Raw genomic sequence first — 14,300 nt, forward strand, 5'->3', positions numbered from 1 at the left:
GCTGCCCCTCCGGTGGCGAGCCCCGGGCCCATTAGCGGCGGCGCTGCTCCCCAGGCGGCCTGCCCGGGATCCAGTGGCGGTAGCGGCGCTGCTGCTCCTCCGGCGGCCTGCCCCGGGTCCGACGGCGGCGGCGCTCCTCCCCAGGCGGCCTGCCCGGGATCCAGTGGCGGTGGCGGCGCTGCTGCTCCTCCGGTGGCGAGCCCCGGGCCCATTAGCGGCGGCGCTGCTCCCCAGGCGGCCTGCCTGGGATCCAGTGGCGGTGGCGGCGCTGCTGCTCCTCCGGCGGCCTGCCCCGGGTCCGACGGCGGCGGCGCTCCTCCCCAGGCGGCCTGCCCGGGATCCAGTGGCGGCAGCGCAGCTCCGGTGAACAACAGCGAGGTGTGGTACATGGCCGATGACATGCCGGTCGATGACGCGCCGGTTGCTGACGCAGACGCGCTGGGCGTAGCTGGCGTGGAGGGCGCGCTAGACGTGATGGTCCATCTGACTCGCTGACCTCCAGTTCAGGCTGAGCGGGTCTCTCCGGACCTCCGAGCTCCTCCGGTGGCAGCGCGGGCTCCACAGGCTCGCTGAGCTCCTCCCGCTCGCCTATCTCCGGCTCGCTGAGCTGCTCCAGCTCCGGCTCACAGGGCTCCGCAGCTGGCGGTGCGGGCTCCTCCGGCTCGCCTAGCTCCTCCGGCACGCTGAGCTGCTCCTCCTCCGGCTCGCTGGGCTCCACGGCTGGCCGTGCGGGCACCTCCCACTCTCTGAGCTCCGCCTCGCCTAGCTGCTCCTCCCGCTCTCCGGGCTCCTGCTCCGGCTCGCAGGGCTCCACGGCTGGCCGTGCGGGCACCTCCCGCTCTCTGAGCTCCTGCTCCGCCTCCCGCTCTCCGGGCTCCTGCGCCGGCTCGCAGGGCTCCACAGCTGGCCGTGCGGGCATCTCCGGCTGCGCTTCAGCCACAGATGGATGATCCGGAGGCGAAGATGGTGACGCGGTGTCCGCAGGTGGGGAAGGTGAAGGTAGAGTAGGTGATGCGGACAGCAAAGCCGAGAGTACTGTGGTTGCTGCAGTCGGACGGAACTCTGGTAAAGAAGTGGCTGCAGAGGGCGGAGGCGACGATGGTGTGGCAGCTACTCCCGGCAGACTGGACAGCGATGCAGGGACAGATGGGTGAAATGATGGCAGAGGTGGTCCAGCCGGCATATCGACCTCCAACTGAGGATGAAGGTGAGAGGCTGACTGGACTGAAGACTGAGCTACCAGCTGGGCAGCAGGCTGAGGTGAGGGTGAGATGGCTATTATGAAGGGTGGAGAGGATGAAAATGTTACAGCTGGCTCAACAAATTCCAGGGGTCCAGAGGCAACTGAGACCTCCAGTTTGGCCTCTGGGGAAGCCCTGGGGAGAACCTCCGTCTCCATACGGTCAGACTGAGCCAAAAAGTCATTTGGGTCTGTATGCTCGGAACTCCCCAGCTCCCAGCTTACAGTCTCAGAGGGAACATTTTCTGAGTCTTTGGAGGTACAGCAAACAGTTTCTATTGTCGTGTTTACAGGAAGGGAATTCATAACACCGGCAGAGTCCATTTTACTCACTGTGGCGTCCAGAGCCGCTGGTCCTGAGTCTTCGACCAGCACAGGAGTGAGTGTGGATGTGGTTGAACGCTGCTTGCGAGGACGCTTTCTCCTCCGTGAAGGCGGGGCCGCGTGCATGGAAATCCGCTGTTCATCTGTGTTTTGATCGTACATGACAGGGTTTATTATTGAAACAATATAGTCTGGTTTACTCACTGCGGTAATGAGCGCTGTCGGTCCGTTGCCAGCTGACCGGGCTGAAACCGCAGGAGTAGGTTGAGGCGTAATGGAATGGCGGTGGAGAGTGCGGCATGCCTTCTGTAATGGCGGATCAAACGATTGTGCCGCGAGCATCGACGGGAAAGCCCTCCGCCGACGCGTGAAAAACCAAGCGGCAAGAGTCTCTAGGAGAGCAGCCGAACTGTCCGTGCTCGGGCCACCCAAGCCAAATAATTCAAAACTCGAGCTCTCCCTTAAACTAGTGATCAATTGCCTAAGTTTGTTAATGTCCAAAATGTTCATGGTGAGGGTAGTGGATGTGAGGTAATTGTCAAGGAACACTACCTGTAGGTGTCTCCTGTATGGGTCTACAGCCTGGATCACGCTCCGGCAGTAATCCCATAGCTGCGCGAGAGATCTCTCCTCCGTGGCAACTCCTGAGTTTGCTGGGTCCATGGTGGTTGGCGGGATCATTCTGTCACGGTCTGGAGGGCAGACCGTGGGGATGTGGGGAAAGGAGGACCCAAAACGCAGACTCTGCGATGCAAACAGTGCTCTTTATTTACAGTGGAAAGCTGTAAACACAATAACTCCCCGTTGCTCCCTCGAACCCCGTGTGCGTGCTTCCCTCCGACGTCTGTGCTCGTGCTCGTGCTCCCCGCTGTTGTGTTACTGCACACCCTGTGCGTGCTGCCCTTCTGGTCCCTCGTTTCACCTGCAGGACAATACAGAAGCAGCCGTTAAACACTGAACCCGCGCGCACACACACGATCCGCACTTCCTAATGCTACACACTGACTTGGAGTCTTAGCTTAATGATCCCGCGCCGGTGGGAGCTCCAACTCTCTCCTAAGTAGCTCCCCCGACGAGCCCTGATCACCAACAGGTATGGCATGAACTTCAGGTGTGGCCAGTCCTTCCGCAGGGCCACACCCCTCAGGCCTGCAGGTGGCTGAGCTCCATCCTCCAGCCACACCCGCAGACATACACACCCATACCCTGCCTATATATATGAGTGGGACACAGACTAACACAGCACAGTGCAGAAAAACACACACATCACCAAAATAATAATAACAACAATATCAACGGGAGGTGAGTCAAAACTGCTCACGGACCCCGAGTCCTCCAGAGCTGGGTCCGTGACAACCTGTCAGTTAGGAAGTCCAAGATCCAGTTGCAGAGAGTGATGTTTATTCCCAGTAGGTCCAACTTCTTCACCAGCCTCTGGGGAATGACAGTGTTGAATGCTGCGCTGAAGTCATTAAACAGCTATCTGACATAAGTGTCCTTTTTGTTGAGATGGGAGAGAGAATGGTGAACAGCAGACGAGATGGCATGATTTCTGGAGCGGTTTGGGCAGTAGGCAAACTGTAGCAGCTCCAGATTTGGTGGAAGGTGAGTTTTCATGTGCCTCAATACCAGCCTCTCAAAGCACTTTGCGATGATGGGTGTAAGTGTCACCAGCCGGTAGTCATTGAAGCAGGAAACAGTGGCACTTCTTTGGCACTCAGGTGATTTTTGTAGTTTTGATGCATAGATCAGTGGTGTATTTAATATTGTCCAATCTGGGGGAGGGGTGAAGCCTTTGTTGGGATTCAGAGATTCTTTTATTGCTACCATATAATCTGCCTTATGAAGAATGTATTAATAATATGTTTTACAGTATCATTTATCAGTAATATTTCCTGCAGGGTTTATAAAATTGCATTGAATATGTCTGTCATCACATTGACCTTTCTCTTTTTACAGGTTGAGTTCATTTTATACACAATGCATAAATGTGCTTGGTTAAGAGTTGATGTTCCATTCTAGAAGGTTTTAAGCTTCACTGGTGAGAAGGTCCAGATGATACATGCTGAGGGGAGATGAGAACATAGCAGGTTAATTGCATGCACGCTTACGATACACATATTAATCTAGTAGCAGGTCTGAGCGAAGGCCTAAGCGTCTTCCACTTCAGTTTGAGACTGGCTGCAAAGTACTCTACTTAGTGATTAATGACGAGGGTCCATTATTAGCTCTCAGAGATGCCAAGACCTGAAGTTATTACCTTAAAAGGCAAGTAATGTAGAAAAGAGAAGTTATATGTCGGTTTATGGTTATTAAAAGTGTATGTGATGTACCCTTGTCTGCACGAGTTGAACTTTTGCCCGTCTGTCACCATGTATTTTTGAACTGTATTGACCTAGGTGTGATATTTTATCCTATAAAACCAGAACCCAATGTATTCTTGTCAGAGCAAAACAATCCGTATGCTGACGGTTGGTTGTTCTCCTGTGATAATAAAACTCATCGTTTGATTGCACTTTTCCGGAGCCTCCGTCGTTTGTTGTCTGGTCTGAAGTTGATCGATCTCGCAGCACCTTGTATGCTGAATGTTTGAGTAAACAAGGTCTAACATGCTGTCCCCTCTTGTCGCAAAGTCAATGTTCTGATGAAATTGGGGCAGAACTGATTTTTATCAGGTATCTCTCCCTCCTTTTTTGTGACATTGGCAGGACTTTTATTTTGTTGTAATTATAAAAGACCAAATTGGTTGTGAGAGTTGATCATTCAAGATCAGCTTAGCAGACAAAACACAGTTTAAGTGTCATGGTGAGCTGTGCTGGAGGCTAGAGTAGGGCCCAAATACAGGACTCTGAGACAATATTAACTCAAAGAGGCAGCTTTTTTTGATATAGTAATTACATAAAGCAAAGTACAAGACAAAACACTAAAAGAAGCAAACAAAAGATAAAGTTGAACTCAGATCTTGGCAACTGAAGCACTCATAACCAGATATAACTGAGAGAACATGAAAGACACTCTATGGCACAGCTACTATGGAGAACATGACAAAGAACAGAGGGCACACATGAAGGATAACGAGGAGATGGGTAACAGGTGTGAACACAGCTGGGACTAATCAGTCATGGCCAGACACAGAGGAAGGAAAACCGGTTACACTTTGTTTTCTTTTATTTTTCAATACCAAACTGTCATAATACACATAGGTACATATAGAAATGATCTTTTTCTTTTTTACAGCATATAAAAAAAAACATAAATGGGATGAGTACCTGAATACCCCCACTCCCTCCCAATAATGTAAAAATGAATATGTTACAGAGGAAATGAATTAACCCATACAAAATATACAAAAAAAAGCAAGAACAAGAAATCAACAATAAGATAGTAGTGCGTATCCTTATAGTTTAATATTAACATTAATAAATATTGATATAAATCTTAACAAATATTAAGAGTAGTAACAATATTAATATTAATATTACTGAATCCCTGCTCAGCGGTTGAAACAAATTAATAATGCTGGAATATCTTTAAATAAAGCATTCTTATAAGGTAGAACAGCCACTGCCGGGAATAGCAGAACAATTTGTACACTGTCATATGGTGGACTACAGAGAGAGTTCTACTTTTCTAAGTATTTAAGTAATGGTTTCCAGTGAGTAAAAAAAAAACAAAAAAATTTATTGGATGAGCCTCTGATGGAGAATTTTATCTTCTCCAATTTTAAGAGTCCTAAGATATCCTGTAACCACACTTTAATTAATGGTGGCTGAGATGATTTCCACAACAACAAAATTCTTTTTCTAGCGATGAGAGAAGCAAAGGCAATAAGGTTATTTTGAATAGTTGTAGTATGAAGGTTATTTGGTGGTTTTCCAAATATAGCGATATGTGGAGTCGGAATCAATTTTATACCCAATGTATCTGAAATTATTTTGAAGAATTGATGCCAAAATTCAGACAACCTAGGGCACGCCCAGGACATATGAGTAAGATTGCAAGGTATCTGTGAGCATCTGTTACATTTATCATCAAATTTATCTGGGTAAAATGTTGACAGTTTTTCTTTACAGTAGTGTAATCTGTGGAAAATTTTAAATTGTATTAATGAAAGTCTGGCACAACTACAAGACAAATTAATGGCCCCTACCGCTCCATCCCACAACAACTCAGAAAAACTCATATGGAGTTCTGACGTTGAGAGTTCTACTACCTGATGTGAGGTATATAAGACTGCCTACAGCCTCTCTATACGTCCTCACATCTCTCACCTTTGATCACAGGGAGTTACTCTGGGTTTACAGTTCTGCATGTTAAACCTCATCAGTATCTTATTGACATATGTTTCTTGTGACATTGTTATACATCCCTCAGACTGAGTGAAATCAATACCCAGAAAATGCTGAAGTCTGCCCAAGTCTTTCATTTTAAATCGGACTGAAAGCATTTCTTTCACATCCTTCATTACCTTTTCATTGCCAGCTGCAATTATCCACCCAGGTGATCACCTTGCCATGTTCTGCCTCCTTGGTATAAACACAGTAGTCTGCTGGGTTTTGCCTGAAACAGTTCTCAGTTAGGTAGGTTTAGTTCAGTCTTCATGTTTATTATCTTGTTCCCCAATCAGTCATGTCTTCTTTCACTCCTGTCTCTGTGCTCCGTGTTCCCTTTGTTCAATGTCAAGTCCACATCTTTGTGTTATACTTCCTGTTTTACTTTGACGTTCCCTTGTCTCATGCCAGTGTTTCAAGTTTTGCCTCCCCTTGGTCCCGTCACGTTTCATTTCTCCCAGCTGTGCTCTCCTCCAGTGTCTCATTCCCTCATTATCCCTCAGTATATTTAAGCCCCATGTTTCCCTTGCTGTGTGTTAGGTTATATTATTTCCTAGTGTAGCTCTCATCCAGCAAATAAAGCTGTGGGGTTTTTTTGTTTACTCTTCGCCTCTGTTAGGCTATGTTCACACTGCAGGTCTTAATGTTTAATTCCGATTTTTTGATCAAATCCGATTTCTTTGTCTGCTTGTTCACACTACAAGTAAAACAACGCGCTCTGTTTAGACTCAGACCAAACAGTATTGTTTGACTGATGGCCCTTAATATAAAGACTTGTTTCGGACTTTACGTTTCCCAATTTTTCTTTAAGTTTTAAAGTTATTTTGTTATTTACATATGGCCTAATAATTATCCTTATTGCTGTTTTAGAGGAGCAGTGCTTCAAAGGATAGTTGCAGATTTCTGTCAGAATCTGCAGATTATACAGTACAAATAAAATGTTCATGTTTCTCCAACATTGTCTTCCCAACAGTTTCACTGACATCTACACGGGATGGCCAGGAAGCGTTCACGATGTCTTCTCGGGCTCTTCTCCGGCGCTGATAATTGGCGTCTGTCTTGTGTCAGTGAAGTAGAAGATAGATTTAAGGTGACATGGCCATTCAAACAGCAGTCGCTTTCTAAAACATTAGATATGTATCGAATTCAGTACCACATACGAAAGTGACCTGGGTCGGATTTGAAAATATTGGATTTGTGCTGTTCACACTGTCACACCATGATCGATATGGGTCGCATAGGGTCAAAAAAGTCAGATTTGATGCGCTTTCCCCTGCAGTGTGAACGTAGCCAAAGTCTGCATTTGGGTCCTCCAATGCCAGCACACAGCCTGTTCATGACAAATGCAGCACATAACAGCAGGGTGCAAGGTGCTAGCAGGCATCTACACGGTACGCCATAACCAAGTGGCCGGCTTAGTATACAGAAACATCTGTGCTGAGTGTGGCCTGGAAGTCAAACTGGGAGAGTTGAAGGTAGTTGAGAATGACCGAGCTAAGATCCTGTGGGACTTCTGAATGACAGCAACATCAGGAAGAAGGAACACGAAAAGCTGGAGAAATACCAAGGGCTCAGAGAAGATGTGGAGGGTGAAAATAACAGTGGTCCCAGTGGTAATCAGAGTGCTTTGTGCAGTGACTCCCAAGCTAGACGAGTGGCTCCAGCAGATCCCAGGATCAACATCTGAGATCTTTCTAGAAGAGCACAGCCCTAGGAACAGCTAAGATACTGCGCAGGACCCTCAAGCTCCCAGGCCTCTGGTAGAGGACCTTAAACGATAGACCGCCCGCAGGGGCGAGAGGGGAATTTTTAATGACCTTGTGTGGGTGTGTCCTGTCAACTCTCCCACCTTGGTGAGCTTTGTCTGGTGGCTGCTTGCTCCTCCTCTGTGAAGTGTGTGTTTTGGTGATTTAGCCGTTTTCAGTTACTTTTCAGTTTAGTAAAACTAGAAGTGCTAGAAAACCTAAAAGTCAACCAAACACGGGGGCCAGTTTAGCTCAGTGGAAAACAGCGGATTGAGTTCGAGTCCAACCTGCGGCCCTTTGCTGCATGTCTTCCCCGTCTCCCTCTTCCTCTGCACTTTACTCTTCATTTTCACTATTACTATCCAATAAAAGGCAAGGTGCCTTGTTTCTTTGAGGATTTCTCCAAAATGTGATGATCAGAGTTATGGATGGTCTGGTATGATAAGTGGTTTTGTTTGGAGTTGTGCAGAACTTGTCTGTGTCACCATTTCAGAGAATATGATCAAGAGATGACAATAGCCAAATTGTCCAGCAGGTGCCACTGTGGAGATGGTTTCAGATTGTTTTGAATCGTCAATACAAGCACAAACACTTCAAATCTTTCATGAAGCCTTGCTTTGCTCATCATGGTGACACCTTCACTGGAGATCTGTATCTCATCATTGCCATAGTTATGTCACAGTGTAGCTGGAAGCTGAGCCAAAATCCAGATTAAAGGGCAAACTTCACAAATTGCAAAACTGACCTTTATCTTCTGAAGCAGAAAATCCACATTTATTCCCAACTAAGGGTTTAAATGCACAAAGGGCCAAAATAAGAAAGAAATAAAACAGGAAACAAACACTGAGACAGAGACTAAGATGCACAAACTTGACAGGGACAAAAAAGAAAACAAACATGAAGCTGAAACCAGCTAAACCTGGGGTAGGGGTTTGGTCGGTGTCTGGGCTAGTGGGCTGACAAGACTGACACACTTTGTACAGTTACATCATAGTCATTGGTTACAACACATAGCAAGGGCGTAGATTTGGTTTTGGCATTGGTGGGGACGGATGATTCAACCACTGAACCCTGCCCTGTTCCTTTTTTCCTTTTTGTCACTTCTTGAGAAAAAAAAAAGGAGAAATATACTTGCCTACATATGCTATTCTTCATGCTTTTAAATCATTTAAAATTACAGTTCATAGTTTTATATGTGAATTATATGTTAAATTACCATTAAACAAATGACTGACTAAGTATTTTAGGCTTTAGTTTACTTCAGCCATATTCCATATCAATCAGGTATCATATAAAAATAAAAATAGCTTCAAATACAGTCATGACAATAAAAGAATATGACTTTAAGGACTTAACAACATTAGTTCAGTTATAGTGCACCAACATCTCTAACACATTAGCACTAAGGGAACACTGAATAACCTGGTGGTTTTTGTCCATAAAACCACTTAGCTACGATTACCACAAAAGATCTCTCGGCAAAACGAGAGGCACAATATTGCCCCGATCAAATCAGTGAGCTGGGATGTTTTATTCTCAACATGAACTACTGTTACAGCAAAAGACATGGACTACTGGTGTCCCACACAACAACTCAATGTCCATGTGAAGGAGCCAAACACATGCCTGCTCCTCTTGTTAACTGAGATAAACTGCTGGCATATTTGTTTTACATCTATACTGTCCAGTCTCTCCTGGTGGACATGGCATACAGCAGGATTGTTTAATCTCATTTGAGTCATTGTTGACCTTACCCATCTTTTTAGTCTTGTGAGAGCACTGAAGCTTCTTTCAGCCTCAGTACATGCGTTTTATCCTCAGATTAAAATTATTGTGTGCTTGATGTGCCTCAGCTTTGGGCCTGGCTCTTCCCCTCTGACTGCACTAGGACATATTGGCACCTGATAAAATAACACATGGATTCGTGCCATATAAAAAGTGAGACATGTCAATTCAGATTCTCTGTCAAATATACACTAATGAAACAATTTACATCAGCAGCCTAACAATTGTCATGATAATAAATACTAGTTAATCTATAGCACCAAATCATCAGTCAGTCACCTGTGACCTCGCCTCTTCACCTCTGTCCGAGCTACAACATGGCAGAGCTGCCTCTGTCACCTGATGAATAACAGTGAGCCATTCCACATACATACAGTCACACATGTGCTTCAACTACAGTCATGAACCACCAAGTCATCATCCAACTTCACCTGTGATTCTTGTATCACCATTACTCCACCACTACACCATTATTAAAACAATTTGTGCAAAGTGCACTCCAAGGTGGAATATTTGCAAAATCATGACTACCTCATGATATTTTGTCTCAAAAATGAACCCTATGAATATGTCAGTACCATTAGGATGAAATTATTGTGGCACCAACATTTTAACGTTAGACACATAGTTTTAACAGCCTCTGTAAACCAATATCCTGGTCTGCTCGAGGCTGCCGTTTTCTCTGACAGTTTCAATCAAAATTGGAAATGCTACTGTGGGAGACTGAGAGAACTAATAGTGCTGCCTGTTGTGCAGTTAGTTTCCAAAACACGTTATTCATGGTTACATACAATTTCAGACTGATGTGGGCCAAAGCCTAGCATAGCCTGTAACGTTATTATGAAGGACACATTTTATGAGTGAACTTGAGTTCAAGTGACTTACAGGTTTCTTTGAAAATTACTTTAATAAATATAAATTTCGTAACTGAAGTCAGTGAATTCCATGTTGATGGCAACTGTAACTTCAGGAATAGAAACAGCATGAAGATTGAAGTGTGAGCATAAGATTCAATTTTAAAAACTATACTAAGAATAAGAATAAAGGAGCGAGCTCTTGGTGTGAGGGAGGTGGCTCTGAAAAGAGCCGTTGTTGTAGGAGAGCGTGCAGCTTAAGCTCTCTCTCCGCGGATGCAGCGAGCCAGCTGGATGTCTCTGGAAGCGCAGGTCGGTCTTGAAGTCCTGAGCGATCTCGCGGACCAGGCGCTGGAAGGGCAGCTTGCGGATGAGCAGCTCGGTGGATTTCTGGTAACGGCGGATCTCTCGCAGAGCCACGGTACCAGGCCTATAACGGTGGGGCTTCTTGACGCCCCCGGTGGCCGGGGCGCTCTTACGGACGGCCTTGGTAGCCAGCTGCTTCCTGGGGGCTTTACCGCCAGTAGACTTGCGAGCAGTCTGCTTGGTTCGTGCCATTCTTCCTCACTTCCCCCCCTGTGACAAGAGCAGAAAATGTAGCGAACAGAGGAGAGTCGCTGCTCTTAAAGTGTGTGACTGGCTGTGACGCGGTGCCGCTCCGGCTCGTGATTGGTGACTGGCTCCACGTGGAGCATCGCCCCGCCTCGGTGTGTGCTGCTCATTGGAGAAAAGTGCATTGAATTTGCGCGCTGCCGCAAGCCTCTCTGCGATTGGTGCGTGACGAATCCGCCCGCGCCCTGCAGAAATATAAGCGAGGTTTTGAGCTGATCGGGCCACATTTTCTCTTAGTCTCGATACTACGAAGAAAAGAACTTGTTAAAATGAGTGGACGCGGCAAGACTCGGCAGGAGCAGGCTCTAAAGAGGAAGGAGAGGCTAAAGGCACTAAGAGAGAAACAGCTTCATGGGCGAGAGCAGGACGATTGTGAGCCAGAGAGCAAAAAAGCCACATTAGAAGAGGCCACTCAAGAGGAACACAGAGAACTGACATTGAGGAATTACGCTCCAGAGGATGAAGAGCTAAAGGAAATACTGGTGCCTAAGGCCAATCCAGCATCAGTGGAAGATAAAGTAAATTATAATCCAGAGCCCATCATTGAGGAAGTGGATTTAGCCAATCTTGCCCCAAGAAAACCAGACTGGGATCTAAAGCACGATGTGGCAAAGAAACTGGAGAAGTTGGAGAGGAGAACACAGAGAGCCATTGCTGAACTCATCCGTGATTGTCTGCGTTGCCATGAAGAGGAGTTGGCCGGAGCAGAGGAGGGAGATTCAGACTGAATCCAAGATGGGACAGAAACCAAGGAGACTAAACAGAGATGCCCAAGATTTACTGCAGCAGTCACATCTGGGTTGTGCATACAGAGGTGGATGATTTAATTGTGCAGGGAGTAAAGCAGTGTTTCCTGTCAGGTCTTCAGACAAGTCATAGCTTCTGTCCTTGTAGTACATTCTGTATATGGTTTTTTTTTTTTTTGTTTTCTGAATGATGACAGTGAGCCGTTCTTCGTTTTCAACTCACGACGTCATCTGTGATTTTCCGTTCAAAGATCTGCTGCAGTTCCACCGCAACCACGGCAAGGAGGGAACCATTGTGGTAACACGGGTGGAAGAGCCCTCTAAGTACGGTGTGGTGGTGTATGAGGCGGACAGCGGGAGGATCCATCGCTTTGTGGAGAAACCACAGGTCTTTGTCTCCAACAAAATTAATGCCGGCATGTACATCTTCAATCCGAGCATGCTCAGCAGGATCCAGCTGAGACCAACATCCATTGAAAAAGAAATATTTCCTGTCATGGCAGGGGAGGGACAGCTGTATGCCATGGAGCTGCAAGGTTTCTGGATGGACATCGGCCAGCCTAAAGACTTCCTGACAGAGATGTGTATGTACCTCCAGTCAGTACGACAACACGCACCTGAGAGATTATGCACAGGCCCCGGTTTCCTCGGCAACGTCTTGGTTGATCCCACAGCACAGATCGGGGAGAACTGCACCATCGGCCCGAATGTCACCATCGGCGCCGGCGTTGTTGTGGAGGATGGCGTGAGGATAAAGAGGTGCACGGTGCTGAAAGGGTCAAGGGTTCGATCGCACTCGTGGCTGGAGAGCTGCATCGTGGGGTGGAGCTCGTCAGTCGGCCAGTGGGTGCGTATGGAGAATGTGACGGTGCTGGGGGAGGACGTGATCGTCAATGACGAGCTTTACCTGAACGGTGCCAACGTCCTGCCTCACAAATCCATCAACGAGTCAGTCCCGGAGCCGCGAATCGTCATGTAGCGTCAAGCTCACTCATCCATCAGACAGCTTGCACGGAGATGCGCCCAGCTCCGCAGCACGCTGGACAGCCAGGAAGATGATAAACTGCCCGCCCTCAACCTGCTCATCTGTCTTGTTGCCAGATACTTTGAACAGAATGATCTGGCAGATCAGCAGGAGTGAAGTCTTGTCAACTACATTTGTTACTCGTTTATAAAGCAGAGTACATGTTTCGTTCTTGTAATTACCGGTACTTGTACATATATGTAAAAAGTTATGCAAATATGTACCAGTAACTTGTTTTTCAAAATATTAATACAAGGGATGTGTTCCCAAACAGCCATCTCTTTCCTGACAATCCCCTTTGTGCATATTCTCTTACATATGGTAAGCAAACATTAAAGCACCTGCGGCTTTTAGTCAGGTGCGGCTGATGTAGGTACAAAACAGGATTTTCCCCTGATTTTAGCTTGTGCGGCTAATATTCAGGTGCGCTTTGTAGTCCGGAAAGTACGATAATTTAATTTCAAGGGGAAATTAAGTCTCACTGAGGTTAAAGGCCAAAGAATAAAAGTGGGTTTTAAGACGCAATTTAAAATTGGACAGTGAAGGGGCCTCTCTAACGTGCAAGGGCAAATTATTCCATAATTTTGGAGCCACGATAAAGAAGGCCCGCTCCCCTCTGAGCTTCCTCCTGGATCTCAGTACCTCCAGGGGCAGCTGACCTGGGAGACCGACAGGGTGTGTGGAGATGAAGAAGCTCAGAGAGGTAAGGCGGGGCAAGACTGTGAACATAAGAATTTTAAAATTAACTCTAAAAGACACAGGCAGCCAGTGCAGTGAGGCTGGGACAGGGGTTATATGCTCTATTTTAAAAGTTCCTGTTAGGAGTCATGAAGCAGCGTTTTGAACCAGCTGCAGACTTGAGAGCAATGACTGACTGACCCCCACGTAAAGTGCGTTACAGTAGTCCAGGCGCGAAGAAATAAAAGCATGGATCACTGTTTCAAGGTGCTGCCTTGAAAGAAAAGATTTTACTCTTGTCAGTCGCCTTAAATGATAAAAACTGGACTTCACCACTGCTCTGATTTGGTTGTCCAATTTAAAATCACCATCCAACTTAAAACCAAGATCAGTAACAACAGGTTTAAAATAAACTTCCAGGGGTCCCAAATCTACAGAGAAGGACTCGCAGGGACCACTGGGTCCAAACACCAACAACTCTGTTTTCTTTTCATTAACATTTAAAAAGTTTAGAGCCAACCAAGCTTTAATGTCATCTAGGCATGTTGTGAGAGGTTTTATGGAGATGCCACCCTTCTGCTTCAGGGGCAAATAAATTTGGATGCCATTATCATCTAGAAAATCTTTCAGTTGACTACAGACGGACAAAATGGTGGTGGCTAACCAACCGGACATAGTGGTGGTAGACAAACAGAAGCAGACGGCCGTAGTGATCGATGTAGCGGTTCCGAATGACAGCAATATCAGGAAGAAGGAACACGAGAAGCTGGAGAAATACCAAGGGCTCAGAGAAGAGCTCGAGAGGATGTGGAGGGTGAAGGTAACGGTGGTCCCCGTGGTAATCGGAGCACTAGGTGCGGTGACTCCCAAGCTAGGCGAGTGGCTCCAGCAGATCCCGGGAACAACATCGGAGATCTCTGTCCAGAAGAGCGCAGTCCTGGGAACAGCAAAGATACTGCGC

General features: G+C 46.7%; 1 protein-coding gene and 2 pseudogenes across 1 annotated transcript; 2 read left to right on the forward strand and 1 right to left on the reverse strand.

Moving 5' to 3' along the window:
• Nucleotides 1-10,453: 10,453 nt before the first annotated feature.
• Nucleotides 10,454-10,837, reverse strand: LOC146713960 (uncharacterized). The gene has a single exon (XM_085439335.1). It carries the CDS (start codon nt 10,835-10,837, stop codon nt 10,454-10,456), a length of 384 nt encoding a protein of 127 aa, XP_085295461.1.
• A 323-nt stretch (nt 10,838-11,160) lies between these two features.
• LOC146713961 (coiled-coil domain-containing protein 12 pseudogene) lies at nt 11,161-11,619 on the forward strand (annotated as a pseudogene).
• Nucleotides 11,620-11,626: 7 nt separating this feature from the next.
• Nucleotides 11,627-12,922, forward strand: LOC146713962 (mannose-1-phosphate guanylyltransferase catalytic subunit beta pseudogene; annotated as a pseudogene).
• The last annotated feature ends 1,378 nt before the right edge of the window (nt 12,923-14,300 follow it).

This window comes from Copadichromis virginalis, linkage group LG3 (genome assembly GCF_057382275.1).
Source record: "Copadichromis virginalis isolate Kocher_CV1m ecotype Utaka linkage group LG3, C_Virginalis_male_GT1.1, whole genome shotgun sequence".
NCBI classification, from domain to species: Eukaryota; Metazoa; Chordata; class Actinopteri; order Cichliformes; family Cichlidae; genus Copadichromis; species Copadichromis virginalis.

Excerpts from the sequence above, each read along its gene's own strand:
- LOC146713960 (XM_085439335.1), bottom strand. The coding sequence starts at position 10,837 with ATGGCACGAACCAAGCAGACTGCTCGCAAGTCTACTGGCGGTAAAGCC.